This window comes from Sturnira hondurensis, unplaced genomic scaffold (assembly GCF_014824575.4).
Source record: "Sturnira hondurensis isolate 20B ecotype Veracruz unplaced genomic scaffold, ASM1482457v3 Scaffold0008761, whole genome shotgun sequence".
In the NCBI taxonomy this organism is placed as follows: domain Eukaryota; kingdom Metazoa; phylum Chordata; class Mammalia; order Chiroptera; family Phyllostomidae; genus Sturnira; species Sturnira hondurensis.
The window spans coordinates 2,322,954-2,340,742 of record NW_028081392.1 but is presented as its reverse complement, the minus strand read 5'-3'; the positions used below and the strand labels follow the sequence as shown (position 1 = coordinate 2,340,742).

The following is a 17,789-nucleotide window of genomic DNA, read 5'->3' as shown; positions in this document are numbered from 1 at the left end:
TCTCAGGAGGAATACCCCAGCTGCTGAAATATCCCTTCCAAACTTCAGCTGCCACCAGTTGGAGCCCAGCCAGCTTTCTTATGCCTCCTCTGCACTTCCTACCAGTCACATTGTGGTAAAGTGGTTTCTTCTATCTGTCCATGGTTATAAGGCTTCTCTCCAGCTAATGGTCAGTTAGTTATTCTGGATGATTTCTCTATAATTTAGGTGTGATTCCAGATTGGTCCTGGAAGGAGGTTAATGTAGCTTCCATGTACTCCCCCACCATCATGTATCTCCAAGTATCTTTCTTCAGATTAATTAAAAGCTCAAAAGTAGTAGACTTGGGAATTCAAATCCAAAGTCAACTATTACAGTAAAAAAAAGTAGATTTCTTAGATCAACAATTTATATAGTTTATTCTACTAATAAAAAATAGAATTTGGGAAAAGTCAACCTTCACATTTGGCAAAAAGTTTTCAGAGTGACCAGTACCCATGAAGGCACATGGCAGTGACTATTATAAATATAAAAAAAAGTATCATCGTGTGACAAGGTAAGAAAAGGTACTCTTGCCATAAGAGTAGTCTATTTTCTTTGTATCTTAGAACTAGGTGATATTATTCTTATTATTATCAGGTTTTTTAAAACTACTTTAATCTTTTAGCATTGACATGTAGGCTGGCAACTGCTAGAAAAAGTCAAAAACATTGTACTCAAAAATAGCAGTTTTATAAGGTTTTCTGTGCTTTTGTAGGGTGAGGAGGGAAGAGGGAGATGAATAACACTGGACTTGTTCTTACCCCCCAAATTAAATATTCTACTTTTTCTCCTCTCCCCCAAACAATAATATTCGGACACTGTGCAACAGCATTGCTCCTCTCTGTGTTTCTTCAGCTACAAGCAGTGGGAGTGGTGGCGGTGGTAATGGCTTTCTGCTGGTGATCTCTGTATTACCTCATCTTCTCCCAACTGACTCTCAGCTCCTTCACTGCCTCAGTGAAATTTATAATTTTTTTGCATCAAGTTCCTTTTGTTGCCCTGACCAGTATGGCTCAGTTGGTTGGGCATTGTCCTGCAAACTGAGAGGTCATCAGTTGGATTCTCAGTCAGGGCACAGGCCTGGATTGTGGGTTCAGTCCCCTGTCAGGGTGCATCTGAGAGGCAACTGATCAATGCTTCTCTCACACATAAATGCTTTTCTCCCTTTAGCTCTCCCTCCCTCCCTTATCCTCTCTCTAAAAATAAGTAAATAAAATATTTTTTTAAAATTCCTTTTGTTGGAAATATTGAAAATGGTTTCTGTTTTCCTAGTGAGGCCCTGTCTGACAAAACCACTTACTAGGTGAAAAAGCTGAAGGAAAATGTAGTTAATAATATTGTGATAACTCTGCATGGTGTGATCATATTGTAAAGTATAGAAATGTAGAATCGCTATATTGTACACTTGAAACTAATATAATACTGTATACCAACTATATTTAAATTTAAAAAACCCCACTTACTGGCAATTTATCATTTACTACTTTTTGAAATGTTAATTAGCTTTTTCATGTGCTTTAGTGCTTTAATATGTATTATTCCATAAGTATAAAGCTTAAGCATGATGGGCCTTGAAATCAAAACTCTGACTTCTCAGAGCACAAGCTGAAATGAGGAGGAGGAGGAGTAGGGAGGGGTGGGGTGAAAAAGCAGACAAATAAAAGTTAGTGAACAAAATAGATGACAGAAGCTATGTAGATACAATGCTAGTTGTACCAACGTTACCTCAACCAGGGAATCTCTCAGATTGAGTTGTCCTTTAAATATAGCAAAAGTACTATTAAAAATAGGTCAGTAAACATACTGACAAAGAATACAACAGGCAATAATAATGCTATTCTCACCCCCAAGAACCAGGAACTCCCATTCATCTAGTGAATTAGTTTCTTCTGAAAGGCTCCCCAAATTGGTTAACAATCCAAAACAAATTTTTTAAGAATGAAAAATTATTAGAAGCTACATAACCTAAGTAATCTACTGAAAATTCATTTCTCAAATGCTAAAAACCCAAACATAAATTGGTATCACAATACAAAAATTATTTCAGAAAAAAAAAAAAACACTGCAGCTGTGCAAACCTTACTTTCATCTCAGTTGGGCTAATATCCCTAGAGCAAGTACTCTGGCACAATCTTTAAAAACTCCTGTTTGGGAAGAAAAAGTCCCAAGAGATCATATTTAGATGATCATTTATTTTTCAGCAAATCAAACTTCTTTGACTTATAGCACAAAATTCAAAATGATGTAATACTATAACAATAACAACATCAGCTAGCACTTAACTAGTATTTACTGTATGTATTTATGTGTCAAGCACTGTTCTAAATGCTTTACATATTTAACTTCTATAACAGTTCCCACAACTCATTGGGATAGAAATTACTGTTCCCCAGTCTATCTCTATTATTACAGACTAGGTTTAAGATATTACAATGAATTGCCCAAGTTCACACAGCTAGTTAGTAACAGCTAGAATCTGAACCCAGGTAATTTGAGTCCAGAGTCCACGTTCTTATTATACAATATTCTCTTCCTAAATTGGTCAAGGTCATACAGCTAACTAGGTGGTGAAGCCAGAATTCAAGTAGTTCAAGACTTGTAGTTCAGAATACAAGTCTTGAACTACGTTATTAAGAACTCAGTTACAAGATATGTAAGGTTTACAACTCTTTTAACTCTCCTCTTCTAAACCCTCATATTTTTAAAGATTTTATGTATCTATTTTTAGAAAGAGGGGAAGAAAGGGAGAGAAACATCAATGTGAGAGAGAAACATCCATTGGTTGCCTGCCTCTTGTATGCACCTGACTGGGGACCGAACCTGCAACCTAGGCATGTACCCTGAGAGGGAAATGAACTGGCAACCTTTGCTTCAGGAATGACACCCAACCAACTGAGCCATACAGGACAGGGCAACCCTCGTAATTCTTTACCATCACCAGCAAACACTGTCTGTGGACTAAGCAATGGGCATGGCGTAATGTGGGACTCCAGTGTTATCTGTAATTCAACCTACCTGCATGATATATAACCAAAAGAGCAAAGTGTTTATGGTCAGAAAACTTGGATGCAATTATTCACTTTGCTATTAATTGGCTGTCTGATATTAAATAAGTACAGGCTCTGGAGTAAGAGACCTGAATTGAAATCCTGGCTTTAAGATCATTGGGTAGGTGGCAAAGTTTGTGCACAGTACAAAGACACTGGGCCAAAAAAGATGAATAGATCTGAAATTCTGCCCATGTTTAGCTCACTAACGCTATCCACCCCAAAATGGGGGCTACAACGTGCTGGAAAGAGTCCCCAAAAAACACAGGTCCCCAAGCTACTGCCTAGGGTGGTGTGGCAGCCCAGAAGATGTTTCAGTTATTTAACTGATTCACCACAGGGTGGGTACCTACTTCTTTTCCAAATAAAGGAGTCTTATAAGCTAGTTGTGAACCTGCCTACTTTACTACTTACTACTAGGTTTTACAATCTTGGGCAAGTTATTTAATAGTAGTTACTTAACACTCTAAACCTCAGTTTCCTCATTTGGAAAATATGTTTGAAAACAGTACTTGTGTCATAGTGAGGTTTTGAGGATTACATAAAATGACACAAGTCAAGTGTTTAGTATAGTGTCAGGCACATAATTAATGCTCAATAAACTGTAACCAGTAAGTTGTAACAACCATGTATAGTTGTATCGCAAACTCTGAGTTTCAGATCCCTCATTTGTAAAATGAATATCATCTACTTCACAAGACAACTCTATGAATATTCAATTGTGATAATGAGAAAACATTTTATAAACTACTGCGTGTTATAATTTTTATATAAAGAATTAGCAAATAAAAAAGTTCTTGGTACCTAGTTCTCAGTAAATCCATGACAAATATTAAATGACATTGTTGCTGTTGGTACTAACACTTAAGTTGTTCACGTTATATGTTCATTTTGGGGGGTATTTCTTATTTAGAGAGAATATTTATGATTACAGATCATTTTAAATCCTGAGAAAAATATTATCTCATCAGAGAGATCTGTATGCAATACAAATTTGAGGGGTATAAGACTTAGTGGTGTCCACTCCCCCCAAAATCCTATAATCTATCAGAGCTAACTTAAAATAAAAAAAAGAAAAATCACCTGAGGGAGACTAAACCTTGCTTAAAATTAGAGCCTCTCAATGGCAAAGACTGCTTTATATTCACGTGAGACATATAAACCACCAGATTTACACATGGGGAACAACTGTAGTTTCTCTGAACTTGGAAATGGCATTCCTCAGAAACTGCCCATTGATTCTATTCAACCTCGAAATAGATTTGACCCTGCCCCCTTCAGAATGGGGCTCTTTCTAGCCATACTGCAGTACTTGGGATATTTAGAGTTTCTACTACCATAAATTTCAAGCTCAGAGTCTAACAGCAGTCAAAATTCAGCTACAGACAACACATACTTACCACAGTCCTGCAAACTAAAGAATTTAAGAAGCCTCCAATTCTGCAACTGAATTCTGCTATGGTGACCTAAGCAGTAGGCAAAAACCTGAAATAAAATGAAGACCTAAGATTGCTAAGATTCCTTCATGTCTGTCTTCTAAATGTGCTTAAAAGTTTTGTTGTTTGGTTGCTCTTCACAGTTATTACTACCACCAGCATTTACTGATACAGTAGTACTAAGGGGGGAAAAAGAATGTTTTCTCGACTTCCAGCCAAGATGGAGGGGTAGGTAGACACACTGTGCCTCCTCGCACAACCAAAATAAAGACAACAAAAATTTAGAAACAAAATAACCAAAGCTGACAGAAAACTGAACAATATAGAAGTTGGATAACCAAGCAGTTAAAATAGACAGATTCATCAAGGAGTTCCTCATCACCAGATTTAAAGGAGTTCCTCATCACCAAGCCCTTAATTTATGAAATGTTAAAAGGACTTATCTAAGAAAAAGAAAAAACATGTATAGTAAAATGACAGCAAACTCACAATTAGTAACAACTACATCTAAACAAAAACAAACTAAGCAAACAACTAGAACAGAAACAGAACCACAGAAATGGAGACCACATGGAGGGTTAGCAACAGGGGAGTGGGAGGAGGAGGGAGGGGCAAAAGGTACAGAGAGTAAGTAGCAGAGATGGTAGAAAATAGACGGAGGGCGGGGGCAAGATCAATCCCCATATTACTGTCCATGTCTTCGGGTTGTGCATAAATGTTCTTTGGTTAATCTCTTTACCATCTTTCATCCCATTCCCCCCCTGCTCCTTTCCAGCAGCTGTCAGTCTGTTTCATGTACCTAAGCTTCTGTTATTATTTCATTCATTAGTTTATTGAGTTCATTAGATTCCACATATAAGTAAGATCATGTGGTATTTTTCTTTCACTGACTGGCTTAATTCACTTAGCATAATATTCTCCAAGTCCATCCATGCTGTTGTGAATGTGTTTCTTCTTTTTTACTGCTGTGCAGTACTCCATTGTAGAAATGTACTGCAGCTTTTTTATCCACTCATCTACTTATGGGCACTTTGGCTGTTTCCAAATCTTGGCTATCCTAAATAGCACTGCTACAAACATAGGGGTGCATGCACTTTTTTTGTGCTGGTGTTTCAGGATCCTTAGGATATATTCTCAGAATCAGAATCGTTGGGTCGAAAGGGAGTTCCACTTTTAATTTCTTAAGGAAATTCCATACTGTTTTCCACAGTGGCTGCACTAGTCTGCATTCCACCAACAGTGCACTAGGGCTCCCTCTTCTCCAAATCCTCCCCAACACTTGCTGTTTGTTGATTTATTGATAGTAGCCATTCCGACAGGTGGAAGGTGATATCCTACTGTTTCAATTTGCATTTCTCTGATGATTAGTGATGTTGGACATTTTTTAATATGTCTTTGGTCCCTCTGTATGTCCCCTTTGGAGAAGTGTCTAGTCAGGTCTTTTGCCCATTTCTTAATTGGGTTGTTTGTCTTCCTGGTGTTGAGTTGTACTCATATTAGTTCTTTGTATATTTTGGAGATTAGGCCCTTATCAAATGTATCACTGGTGAAAATGTTCTCCCATATAGTGGGTTCCCTATTCATCTTGCTGATGGTTTCTTTGGCTGTACAGAAGCCTTTTAATTTGATAGTCCCGTTTGTTTATTTTTCTCCTTTGTTTCCAGTGCCTTAAGAGATATATCAGCAAAAATACTGCTACATGGGATATCCAAGATTTTACTGCCTATGTTTTCTTCTAAGATTTTTATGGTTTCATGACTTCCGTTTAAATCCTTTATCCATTGAGTTTATTTTTGTGTATGGGGTGTAATGTTAGCACTAAATTACTAAAGCATAACACCTCTTAACTAGAGCACAGCTCACAAATAAAGCAAGCCATAGAGGAACAAAACCATCTCAACTGATTTTAAAAGACAACTAGGAAGAAGCCAGAAACACAAGGGTAGTTCAAGAATTATATTTCCAAAGTTAACCATTTCTGTGCTATGTAGTATACACACATGTTGTCACTGGTGCAATATCTTACTAACAATGTATGGCAATACTGACATGGTATATACTACACATCAAAAATGACTGCTTATCTAACCATGAATTCATAGGTGAAGTTAATGCTTTAAAAACACAAAATATGTTTCAGCTGCTAAAATGAATCACCAATTTGAATTTATTCAGAAAACATATTCAGTCCATAAAATTTATCAAAACTGTGTAAACTTTCAGAAGGCAGAACATGAACAAGGATTTCTGAAGCAGAAGATGTGAGAAGACAAACTAAAGACCTCTAATTTCATATCAGAAGCCAATGAACATGGCTTTTTCGATGCAAGGGCAAATATTTAAAACTGTATAATTGCAAAGAAAACATTTGAAATTGGTCCTAATAGCCTATTTTAAATAGAAAAATGGATTAAAATATAAGTGGGTAGCTCACAGTAGAAGAAACATAAACTGCAGATATGTTAAAATGTACAACCTCATATAGAATCAGGAAAATGATTTGAAGACATACGATTCTATTTCATACACATAATATAGATAAAAAATAAAAAGCCTGACAACATGAAGTGTTGAAAAGGACACAGAGCAGTGTAAACACTTATTTACTGCTAGTTTTTAAAAAAAGCAAGCTGGTATGACAACTTTAGGCAGCACCTATTAAAAAATATGTAAAGCCTATGACCTAGCAATCCTATTCATAGGCAAATGCCACAGAGAACGCCTGGCATATGTTCCCAAGGAGACCTACACAAGAATGTTCACAAAGGCAACACTTTTATTATAGAAAAAAACTGAAAACAGCTGCATGACTATCAAATAGGAGAATAGATAACAAGTGTTCAAGAATGCTGAAAAAGGGTCTTTGCTGAGGGTCACACTGAGCTGCGAGAGGCTTCAGGGGTGTCTTTAGGAGTCAGCAACATGGTAGAAGACATCAAGATCAAAATCAAGAACTACAAGACTGCCCCTTTTAATAGCCGTTTCCCCAACCAGAACCAGACCAGAAACTGTTGGCAGAACTACCTGGACTTTTACCACTGTGAGAAGGCAATGGCTGCTAAAGGGGGAGATGTTTCCATGTGCGAGTGGTACCGGCGTGTGTATAAGTCCCTTTGCCCCATATCCTGGGTGTCATCCTGGGATGACCGCCAGGCAGAAAGCACATTTCCTGGTAAGATCTGAACTGGCTGCTTCCCACCTGTCCTGTCTTCCATCCTTCTCCCAGGGAGGTGAAAGGGGACCTGGGTATATTCCACCCTAGGATTCTGAATCTTGGCTTAACTTACAATAAATACTTGCTGGAACAGTGTAAGGCTAAAAAAAAAATGCTGAAAAAAGGAAAAAGGACTCATGGACATGGACAACAGCGTGGTGATTGTTGGGGGGAGGGGGTATAAAGAGACTAAATGGTAATAAAAATACATTAAAAAGAGCTAAGAAAAAATAGTTAAAGTTTATATTTTAAAAAATGTTTGCTGGATGAATGACAGAAATAAACAACAATGTTCTTAGGAAGTGAACATTTCTGTTCTCAGAAACCTGTAGGACAAATACCACAAGGTATAATATCTGTGTCATCAGAAAGGACAGAAAGAGTATACTGAAGGGAAAAGAAAAAAACATTTGAAGAACAGTCACTGAAAACTTAACAAATCTGGCAAAAGACAAACTGTGATACATCCATACAATGGAATCTTACTTGGCAATAAAAGAAACAAACTACTGATACATGGACCAACACGGATGAATCTCAGAGGCATCGTGCTGAGTGAAGAAGTGAATATCCAAATGGTGCAAACTGTTCAATTCCATTTATATGACAATCTGCAAGAGACATAAGTACAGGAACAGAGAATAAACCAAAGACTGCCAGAGATTAGGGATGGAAGGAGAGTCTCAGTAAAATGGACAGCACAAGAGAATTTTAGAGGTGATGGAACTGTTTTGCACTCTGATTGTTGGGGTGGTTACACAAATCTACATATGTCAAAATTCATACATATGTACACCCAAAAAAGTCAATGTTATAAAAAAATCAAAGTGATGTATATCTAAGATGTATTGTATTACATACCACATATCCACCTCCTGAAAATGTAAAAGGCTACCAGATTATGCAGTTAGATGGTCTCCAAATAAACACTATGACATCTCCCTCACAGATATACAAAAAAAACCTAAAAGTGACACCAAAAAATAAAAATCAAATATGTAATCAATGCCTTACAATAAAATTTTCTTAGGAAAGAAGTACTAAAGTTTATTTGTATCTGTTTTTATAAACTTAATCTAGACTTTAAAAACAACAGCATCACAATTAAAAGGAAACATTCTTCTACCATGTTGTTTTCATGGCTGCAAAACATTCCTTGCGGGGGATGGAAGACATGATCAATCTGTTAAATTAAAATTCGTTATCTTTTCCTTCTTATTCAACCTCTCCATTCAGTGTTCTCTGAATAAAAACTTATCTAAGCTCTGAGATCAAGGAGACTTCCTCCCTGACAGAGCAAGACTTTAACATTGACAGTGTGCATAAATTCACTTTCCACAGCCTACCAGCATTCCCAAAAAAGAAAACCAAGCTACAACACCCTTTAACTAGGGTGACTATGTATCCCAGTTTACATGTGCTGGTGTGGCTCAGTAGATTGAGTGCCAGCCTGCAAACCAAAGGGTCACTGGTTCAATTCGCACTCAGGGCACATGCCTGGGTGGGAATGCATGAGAGGCAACCACACACTGATGTTTTTCTCTCTCCTTTTCCCTCCCTTCCCCTCTCTCTAAAAATAAAGCCTTTTTAAAAAAATATTTTATTTATTTATTTTTAGAAAGAGGGGAAGGGAAGGAGAAAGAGTGGGAGAGAAACATTAATATGTGGTTGCTTCTCATATGTCCCCTATTGGGGACCTGGCCTGCAACCCAGGCATGTGCCCTGACTGGGAATCGAACCAGAGACCCTTTGCTTCACAGGCCCGTGCTCAATCCACTGAGTTACACCAGCCAGGGCTAAAAATAAATAAAATCTTTAAAAGAACTTAATTACATACATATATGGCCACATTGTACACCTACCGAACAGTCTTATAATAGACTATGTTTTGAAGTGTTTCCATAATAATTTTTATAACAACAATAGCAGGGATATTACTGAGTTAGCTATAAAGTCTTTGTGATTGTACCAAAAGTACCAAAGCAACAAAATTAACTGTAGCAAAAACAACCTTCATTACGCTTTAGTAACAACAAGCACTATATTCTCCTTCACAATTTTTAAAAGAAAATGAAAACCAAGACAAAACTCAGAATATTGAAAAATGCCATGCTCCTCACTTTTGTTTTCAAGAGGCATGGCATGCTTAATTCTCTAAGAATTTATTGAGTGCTTACTATTTTCTAGGCACTGTGCCATCCCTGAAAAATCTCGAAGCAAACAACCATAGATTTTAAGACCACAGTGACATCTTGGAAAACATATCTGCAGAGTAGGAGTGAAATGTGAGATAAGGAAGCAAAATGTAGGCCCTAAACATGTACTAATAAACAAAGCAAACTGAAGGCACACTGAATTCAAATAAAAATAAACTAAAACTATATGCTCCAGCACTTTTGCTCTATGTCTACTCCTGAAACTTTCCCTTATATTTTTAGTTTGTATTTTTAGCTGTTTTTGGTCACATCTCCAGAGTCAGGATGAAAAGACCTAAACAATTTCATTGTTAGGGGAGAATTTCCTTTATATATCCAAATTTCAAATAGGCTACCAACCTATTTGATGGTAACTATCTTTCATGCTTACCAACCTCCCCTTAAGTGTTTATCAAACTTTTAGGAAAGACATCAGAAATCAGTCACCTCTCTGACCCTGCAGAAGCTGTGGTCAAAAAAATTACAGCGTAGGTCATGTGTATCCAAGAGATACATGCATTACTAGTATATGCCAAAATGTGAACAAAAATTTTTAAACACTGCAGATTGGATTTTATTTTTACATAATAAAACATGATTTAATATTTACATAATAAAACATGATTCTTATTTTCAGTTACAATCTAGAAATTATTTTTTAAAAAATACAAAAACATGAGTAAAATTTTTTCTTTTCAATAACAGAAACATGAATATTGCTAAAAAATACAACCAAAACTGTCTTTAACATTAATTAATCAGAATCTTCAATAGTTGGCTTTGCAAAACATTTTTAACAGTCATCACAAATAATATTGCTATGCTCAAGGCATACATACCTTTCACAACACTTGCAAAAATATTTTGGTAAGTGACTCATTTTGGATACACAGCACCTAACACCTCTTTTTCTTTTCCTGTTTGTTGAGGGAGCCGTATCTGCGTTGTCATTGGTATTTCCTCCAATTGGTATTTGAAACTGATGAACTTTCAGGTGTAAAGACTTATGCATACCTGTAGAGATTTCTGAACACCTTTTTATTTGTTCTGACACTAATTGTGTTACGAGATTTCTAATTAATATTCTGTAGTTCACTCCCTTATTTTCACATTGCTGTTCAGCATGTTAATAGTCTGAGCATTTATTTCTGCAATATTCAAAATAGTGTACGATATAACCATAGGCCATCTTCTGCTGTTCTCGGCCACATTATACATGCCTATCATGTGGTCCACAGTGTCAACTCCTGACTTCATTTGGTGTAATATATTCTCAGGCTTTTGCAAATATAAATTTATGGCGTCATCAAAATGCATACTTGAAACTAAAATTACATTTTTTCCCTTTTTGAGTATATGAGATATAAGTGTGCAATCTGCACCAAAAGCAAGTAAGTTGAATATTTTGGGCCTGTTTTTAGAAGACACAAATCCAGGGGGTAGTTGGGGTTTATACCAACATAAAAAAGTTGCTCCTTTCTCAAATTGGAGATAAGATTTATTATATCAGTGAAATAGTTATCTGATGTAATATTACGTCCTGAGTAAATACATTCTGCAAGTTTCTTGATTACATCTGCTGGTTTATTACTAATCAAGTAAGGACCTTTGGGCTGTTTACCAGCACATATTTCAAGATTTCCTGTGTAAAATACTTTTGAATTGACCACAGCAAAAATTTTTATGCCGTATTTACTGGGCTTGGATGGAATGTATTGATTTTCTAAACCCACATTTGCCTCTAAATCCGGGTAACATTTCATCTACTGTTACACTCTGTCCTATAGAGTAACATAATTTACAAGTTCCTACAAATGCAAAGAAAATGTCTCTTACAGCCACTACCTTGTCCACTTTCAGGTATTCTAAGCAGGAAAGTTTGTCATCAAACCTGATACAGTTAAGAATAAATCTAATCTCCATAAAGATATCATAGGCCTAAAATATTCAATCTCACTATTGTCTGTAGCCCATAAATCCTGCAAATTTAGCCAACTGCTGTGATGTAAACCAGCTAGACATGAGGCCTAAAAATGCTTTCAATTCGACTTTGTCTATTTGTTTAGCATCTCTTTCTCATGAAATGCAGCTCGAGATAAAATGTATGTATTTATTTGTATGTAATAAGGTTAGATCTAAAATATCATTTGTGATAAAGCAGTTCCAAGTTTCAAGTTCTGTCTTGGCATTTTTTGCACTTGGTCAAACTAAAAGAAGTTGACACAAAATGCTCTGCAGCTGTTTTCCAATTTGTCTTCTTTTTGGATTTTTCCTCCATTTTGATTCTTCATCCTTTCAAAAAAAATACTCTTCATTCATGTCTAATTCATCCTCACTTTCTTCACTAGAAATATCTTGCTCAGTATCTGAATCTTCTGAACGAACTTCCACATAATCCTCATCTCCTAAATCACTTTCATTTTCACATTTGACTGTCATTCTCATCATCAGACTCAACTAGCATTTGCTGAAGTTCTTCAGCATCTCTTGGATTATCGAATCAATGTATTTTTTCCAGCCATTTCCAACAGTAAATGAAAAAGACATACAACACTGACTTCAAAGTTCGCAAGAAAAAACAACTGCACCAACACAACTTCAGACAGTGTGGTATCTCTCAGATACAATTTACCATCCAATATCACATGCCCTTACAAAACCCATACAATAAACAAATTGATGGCTTAAACATTATGGCTTAACACTGGTCACATACAAATGCACAGCTAGTCGTGACCTCGACCCCTATACACTTGATATATGTAACAATGTTTAAGAAAAGAATTTGTCCCCTGGCTGGCATAGCTCAGTGGATTGAGCGTGGGCTGTGAACCAAAGTGTCACTGGTTCGATTCCCAGTCAGGGCACATGCCTGGATTGCAGGCCAAGTCCCCACTTGGGGGCACACAAGAGGCAACCACACATTGATGTTTCTTTCCTTCCCTTCCTCTCTCTCTAAAGATAAATAAAAATAAAATCTTTTAAAAAAAGAATTTGTTTGTATCTCTTAGATCAGCCGACCTCTGCGGGGTTAAAAAAATTCTTTTTTCTGTAACCTCACCTATCTTACATGGTAACAATTATAACAAATTTTGCATTAACTTTAGATTTCAGATGGTGGCTGACATCACAATTATAACATAGCATAAAATCCTCAAACACATAGTGGCTAGCATCATCTCTGGAGGCAATTTCAGATATTCCAAACACTGAAGTCTTATTACAGATCCTAGAACTAACAGGAGATCTGAAAATAATGCACTTCAGGGTTCTTGTTCAGGACAGACACAGCTTCAATAAACATAAATCCAATGATGTATGTCTGTAGAGCCAGACTTATCCAGCTTAATAAGGAGATAATATTTATAGAAATAGAGTTGACAATTATGCCCCTTTGACAAAGTTACCTAAAAATCCAAGAACACTGTACAAAAGCTGGTTTTACCACCTCAAAAAATCTTTTTTTTTTTTGGAATCTTTTGGATTCTCCAGGTACATGATGTGCCTTGTATCATTTTCCTTTTTAGTCTGGTAATCATTCAAGTATTTCAGAGTCTTTTTGCTTTTCATTTTTAAACAACTACTGAAATGCTAGTATGGCTGGTATCAGATAGTTCTGTATTAGAATATTATAGCTAATAGTTACACCACTAGGTTCTATGCCCTACTATGTTCAGCAAAGGTGCTCAATAAATATGAGTATTTGTTGAGTGAAAAAATGAGAAGAAAGGAAATATGCACACTACTATCAGGTTGCAAAGAAAAACTAAATGCAGGGAAACAAAATATAGGCAGAACCAGGTGGGAAGCCCTTTCATTAGAAACATTAGAAATAGCTACTCAGGCCTTGACTACTGTAGCTCAGTGGGTTGGGCGTCATCCGGCAAACTAAAAAGTCGCTGGTATGATTCCAGGTCAGGGGACACACCTGGGTTGCAGGCCAGATCCCTGGAAGGGGATATACAAAAGGAAACTGATCGATGTTTCTCTAGCACATCGATGTTTCCCTCCCTTTCATCCTTTCCCTCCCTCTAAAAATAAATAAATAGAATCTTTTTAAAAAATAGCTACTTAGAGTGCTTTCCCACCAACAGTACACTAAGGTTCCCTTTTCTCCACATTATCAAGAGCACTTGTGTTATTTGATTTATTGATGGCCAGTCATTCTAGCGGGTGTAAGGTGATATCCCCTTGTGATTGTAATTTGCATCTGTCTGGCAATGAGTGAGTGACACTGAGCATTTTTCATGAGTCTTTTGGCCATCCATATGTCCTATCTGAAGAAGGGTCTCAGATAGGAGACTCAGGTCCTGTTGCTCATGTTTTAATTGGTTTGTCTTCCTGGTGCAGCCATGTGGAAAGCAATACAGTTTCCTCAAAAAATTAAGCATGGGAGAGAGTATCTGAGATGATGCAGGAATAAGTGGAGGCTACACTAACCTATCCCCAGGACCAATCTGGGATTACAACTAAAGGTAGAGAAATTATCCTGAATAACCAAGTGAACACTAGCTGGACAGAAGCCCTATAACAACCGACAGAAGCCTTATAACAACAGAAAGAAATGACTTCACCAAGACATGACTAGTAGGGAGTGCAGAGAGCTGAGAGGGTTGGCTGGACTACAATGGGCAGCAGCTAAAGTTCTGGAGGGATATTTCTGCAGCAGAGGCAGGTGGGGAAGAGGTTCTCTGTGGAAAGTGTGGGGTCTAAACACCAAGCAAGGCTCCCCAGCCAACAGCACCAGAGCCAGAAAGGAACCAAGCCAACATCCAGCTTCGAAAAGCACCAGGGTTTCTGTCTGCCAGAGAGAGCTATCTGGAGACTCAGAGAGACAGCCTCTTCTTCAAGGGCCAACACACGGAATTGTTTGTAGCCACTTACCCTGGGCTTCAGCAAAGGAGGGCAGAGTAGACTAGAGATGCTTGAGGAGAGTCTGTGGCTGGTGGCTCTGGGGAGAGAGCTGAAGGAAGAGCCACCAGGATCCCTGTGCTGAGTTATTCCCCATACTGCAGATGCCATCTTTCTCAGGCAGAGCACTCCACTTCAAGTGGCATCAGTCTGAGAGGAAGCAATAACTCTGCCCACAGGAATTATTCTGCCCAACCCAGTGGTGCTTAAGCCAGGCTACTGAGTACAGCTTATTAGTTTAATAACAGATCAGTTTTAGCAGCTAATTAGTTTAAACAAATAGGGTGGAAACTACAAAGGAGCCAAAATGGGAAGACAAAGAAACAGACCCCAAATGAACAAGACCCAAATGAAATCTCCAGATGAAGTGGAGACAAGCAATTTATCAGATTGTTTAGAGTAATGATTATAAAGATTCTCAAAAGCATGAAAAACACATAGAAACCATTAAAAAACCCATAGAAACCATAAAAAGGGATCAGTCAGAAATAAACATGCAATATCTGAGATAAATAATACACTGGAAGGAATGAATCATAGGTTAGATGAAGCAAAGAGTTGTATCAGTGACTTGGAAGACAAGGTAGAAAAAACTACCCAAGTGAAACAGCAAAAGGGAAAAATAACTTTAAAAAATAAGGAGAACTTAAGAGACATTTTGGACAGCATAACATTTTATGTCATGTTGTCCAAAACACACACACAAGAATAAATTCAAAATGGATCAAAGGCTTAAATGTTAGCCCCAAATCATAAAAATCCTAGAAGAAAACATGGAGAGCAAAATCTTAGATACTGCTCTAGAAATTTTTATTGGATATATCTCCCCAGGCAAGTGAAACAAAAGAAAAATAAACAAGTGGGACAATATCAAACTAAAAAGGTTTTACACAGAAAAGGAAAAGATCAACAAAATAAAAAGGCAACCCACATAATGGGAGAAATACTCACTGATACATCTGATGAGGGGTTAATATCCAAGATTTATAAAGAACTTATAAAAATTGACACCAAAAAACAAATGACCCAACTAAAAAATGGGCAAAGAGCCTGAATAGACACTTCTCCAAAGAGGACGGCCACACAGATGGCCAACAGACATGAAAACACCCTCAGTGTTACTAATCATCAGAGAAATGCAAATTAAACCACAATCAGATACCATCTTACACCTGTCAGAACAGCCATCACCAACAAATCATTAAACAGGTGCTGGTAAGAATGTGGAAAAAGGGAAACCCTTTTGCACTGTGGGTGGGAATGCAGATTGGGGCAGATACTGTGGAAAGCACCTCAAAAAATAAATTTGGATCTACCTTTTGACCCACTGATTCCACATTTGGGAATATGTCTGAAGGAACCTGAAACACTAATTTGAAAGAATATAAGCACTCCTATGGCCATTCATGCATTATTTACAATCGCCATGATATGAAAGGAGTCCATGTGTCCATCAGTAGATGACTGGATAAAACAACTATGGGGCATTTACACCATAGAATACTACTCAATATAAAAAAAAGAAGAAAATTTTACCCTTTGGACAGTATGGATGGACAGGAGAAGATTATGCTAAGTGAACCAAGCCAGTAAGAGGAAGACAAATACCATATGATCTCACTTATATGTGGAATCTAATAGAAACAAGGCAAGGATACATGGGATAGACTGACAGCTGTCGGAGGGGAGGATTATAAGGGGGACAGGATGAAAGAAGGTGAAGGAATTAGCCAAAGAACATGTATGTATAACCCATGAACACATAACAATGTGGTAATGTCCAGAGGAAAGGTAGACTGGGGCTGGGAGGAGGGTGGCAAAGAAGTGGGAATAGGAATATCTGCAATAATGTCAACAATAAAAATAATAAGCCCTGGCTGGTGTAGCTCAGTGGATTGAGCACCGGACTGTGAACCAAAGGGTCACAGGTTCAATTCCTGGTCAGGGCATATGGCTGGGTAGCAGGACAGATCCCCATCATGGGGCGTGCAAGAGGCAACCACACAATGATGTTTCTCCCCCTCTCTTACTCCTTCCCTCTCTCCTCTCTGTAAAAATAAATAAGTAAAGTCTTTAAAAAAATAGCTACTCAGTATGGAATGATGACAAACATTTTGGGATGGAAAGTGGTGATGGTAAACAGCAATGTGAACGTACTTAATTGTACTAAACTACATACTTTAAAATGGTAAATTTTATATTATATATATTTTACCAAATTCAGCCAAATGTGACTACAGACTTTCACAGGAAGACACTGTACAGTAGAAAATAAGTTAAACTATTTTAACATGGTACAGTAGAAAATAAGAAAAACTTAAAAATAAGCAAAAAGGTTCTCACTAAAAAAGTTATACTGTGAAGATACTGCTTAACAAAATATCTGTGATTGCTAAGTCATTGTGAGAAAAGTAACATACTGCAGTAACTGCCTGTGTATAAAATACTAAATAGCATTTACTCCATTCAAAGAAAAACTAAGTATAACTTGATATAAATATAGAATTTGAACATGCAGAAATACACTTTGCTAAAAAAATTGAATTAACGGGCCTGCAAACCAGAGGATCGCGGTTCAATTCCCAGTCAGGGCACATTCCTGGGTTGCAGGCCAATTCCCGGCAGGGGACACACAATACATTGTGTGTCCTCGGCAGAGGCAACCATACATTGATATTTCTCTCCCTCTCTCCTTCCCTTCCCCTCTAAAGATAAATAAATAAAATATTTTTTAAAAATTGAATTAAACTATTTTGATCTAAGTTGTTCAGAAGCCTTTTTTTAAAAAAAGATTTTATTTATTCATTTTTAAGAGAGAAATATCAATGTGTGGTTGCCTTTCACACACCCCATCCTGGGGACCTGGCCCATGACTCAGGCATGTGCCCTGACTGGGAAGTGAACCGGTGACCCTTTGGTTTCTAGTCCACAGTCAATCCACGGAGCTACAACAGCCAGGGCAGAA

General features: G+C 37.3%; 2 protein-coding genes across 3 annotated transcripts in view; one reads left to right on the top strand and one right to left on the bottom strand.

The window, feature by feature from the left end:
* The window catches only part of MCU (mitochondrial calcium uniporter), a 216,397-nt gene that overhangs the window by 145,135 nt on the left and 53,473 nt on the right, over window positions 1-17,789 (bottom strand). The window lies entirely within an intron of this gene.
* Window positions 7,376-7,723, top strand: LOC118993463 (cytochrome c oxidase subunit 6B1-like). Its single transcript, XM_037055860.1, has one exon. The coding sequence runs from the start codon at window positions 7,427-7,429 to the stop codon at window positions 7,685-7,687; it is 261 nt and encodes an 86-aa protein (XP_036911755.1). The 5' UTR covers window positions 7,376-7,426; the 3' UTR covers window positions 7,688-7,723.

What these genes read in the sequence shown, in the direction of transcription:
- LOC118993463 (XM_037055860.1), top strand. Translation starts at nt 7,427, where the DNA reads ATGGTAGAAGACATCAAGATCAAAATCAAGAACTACAAGACTGCCCCT.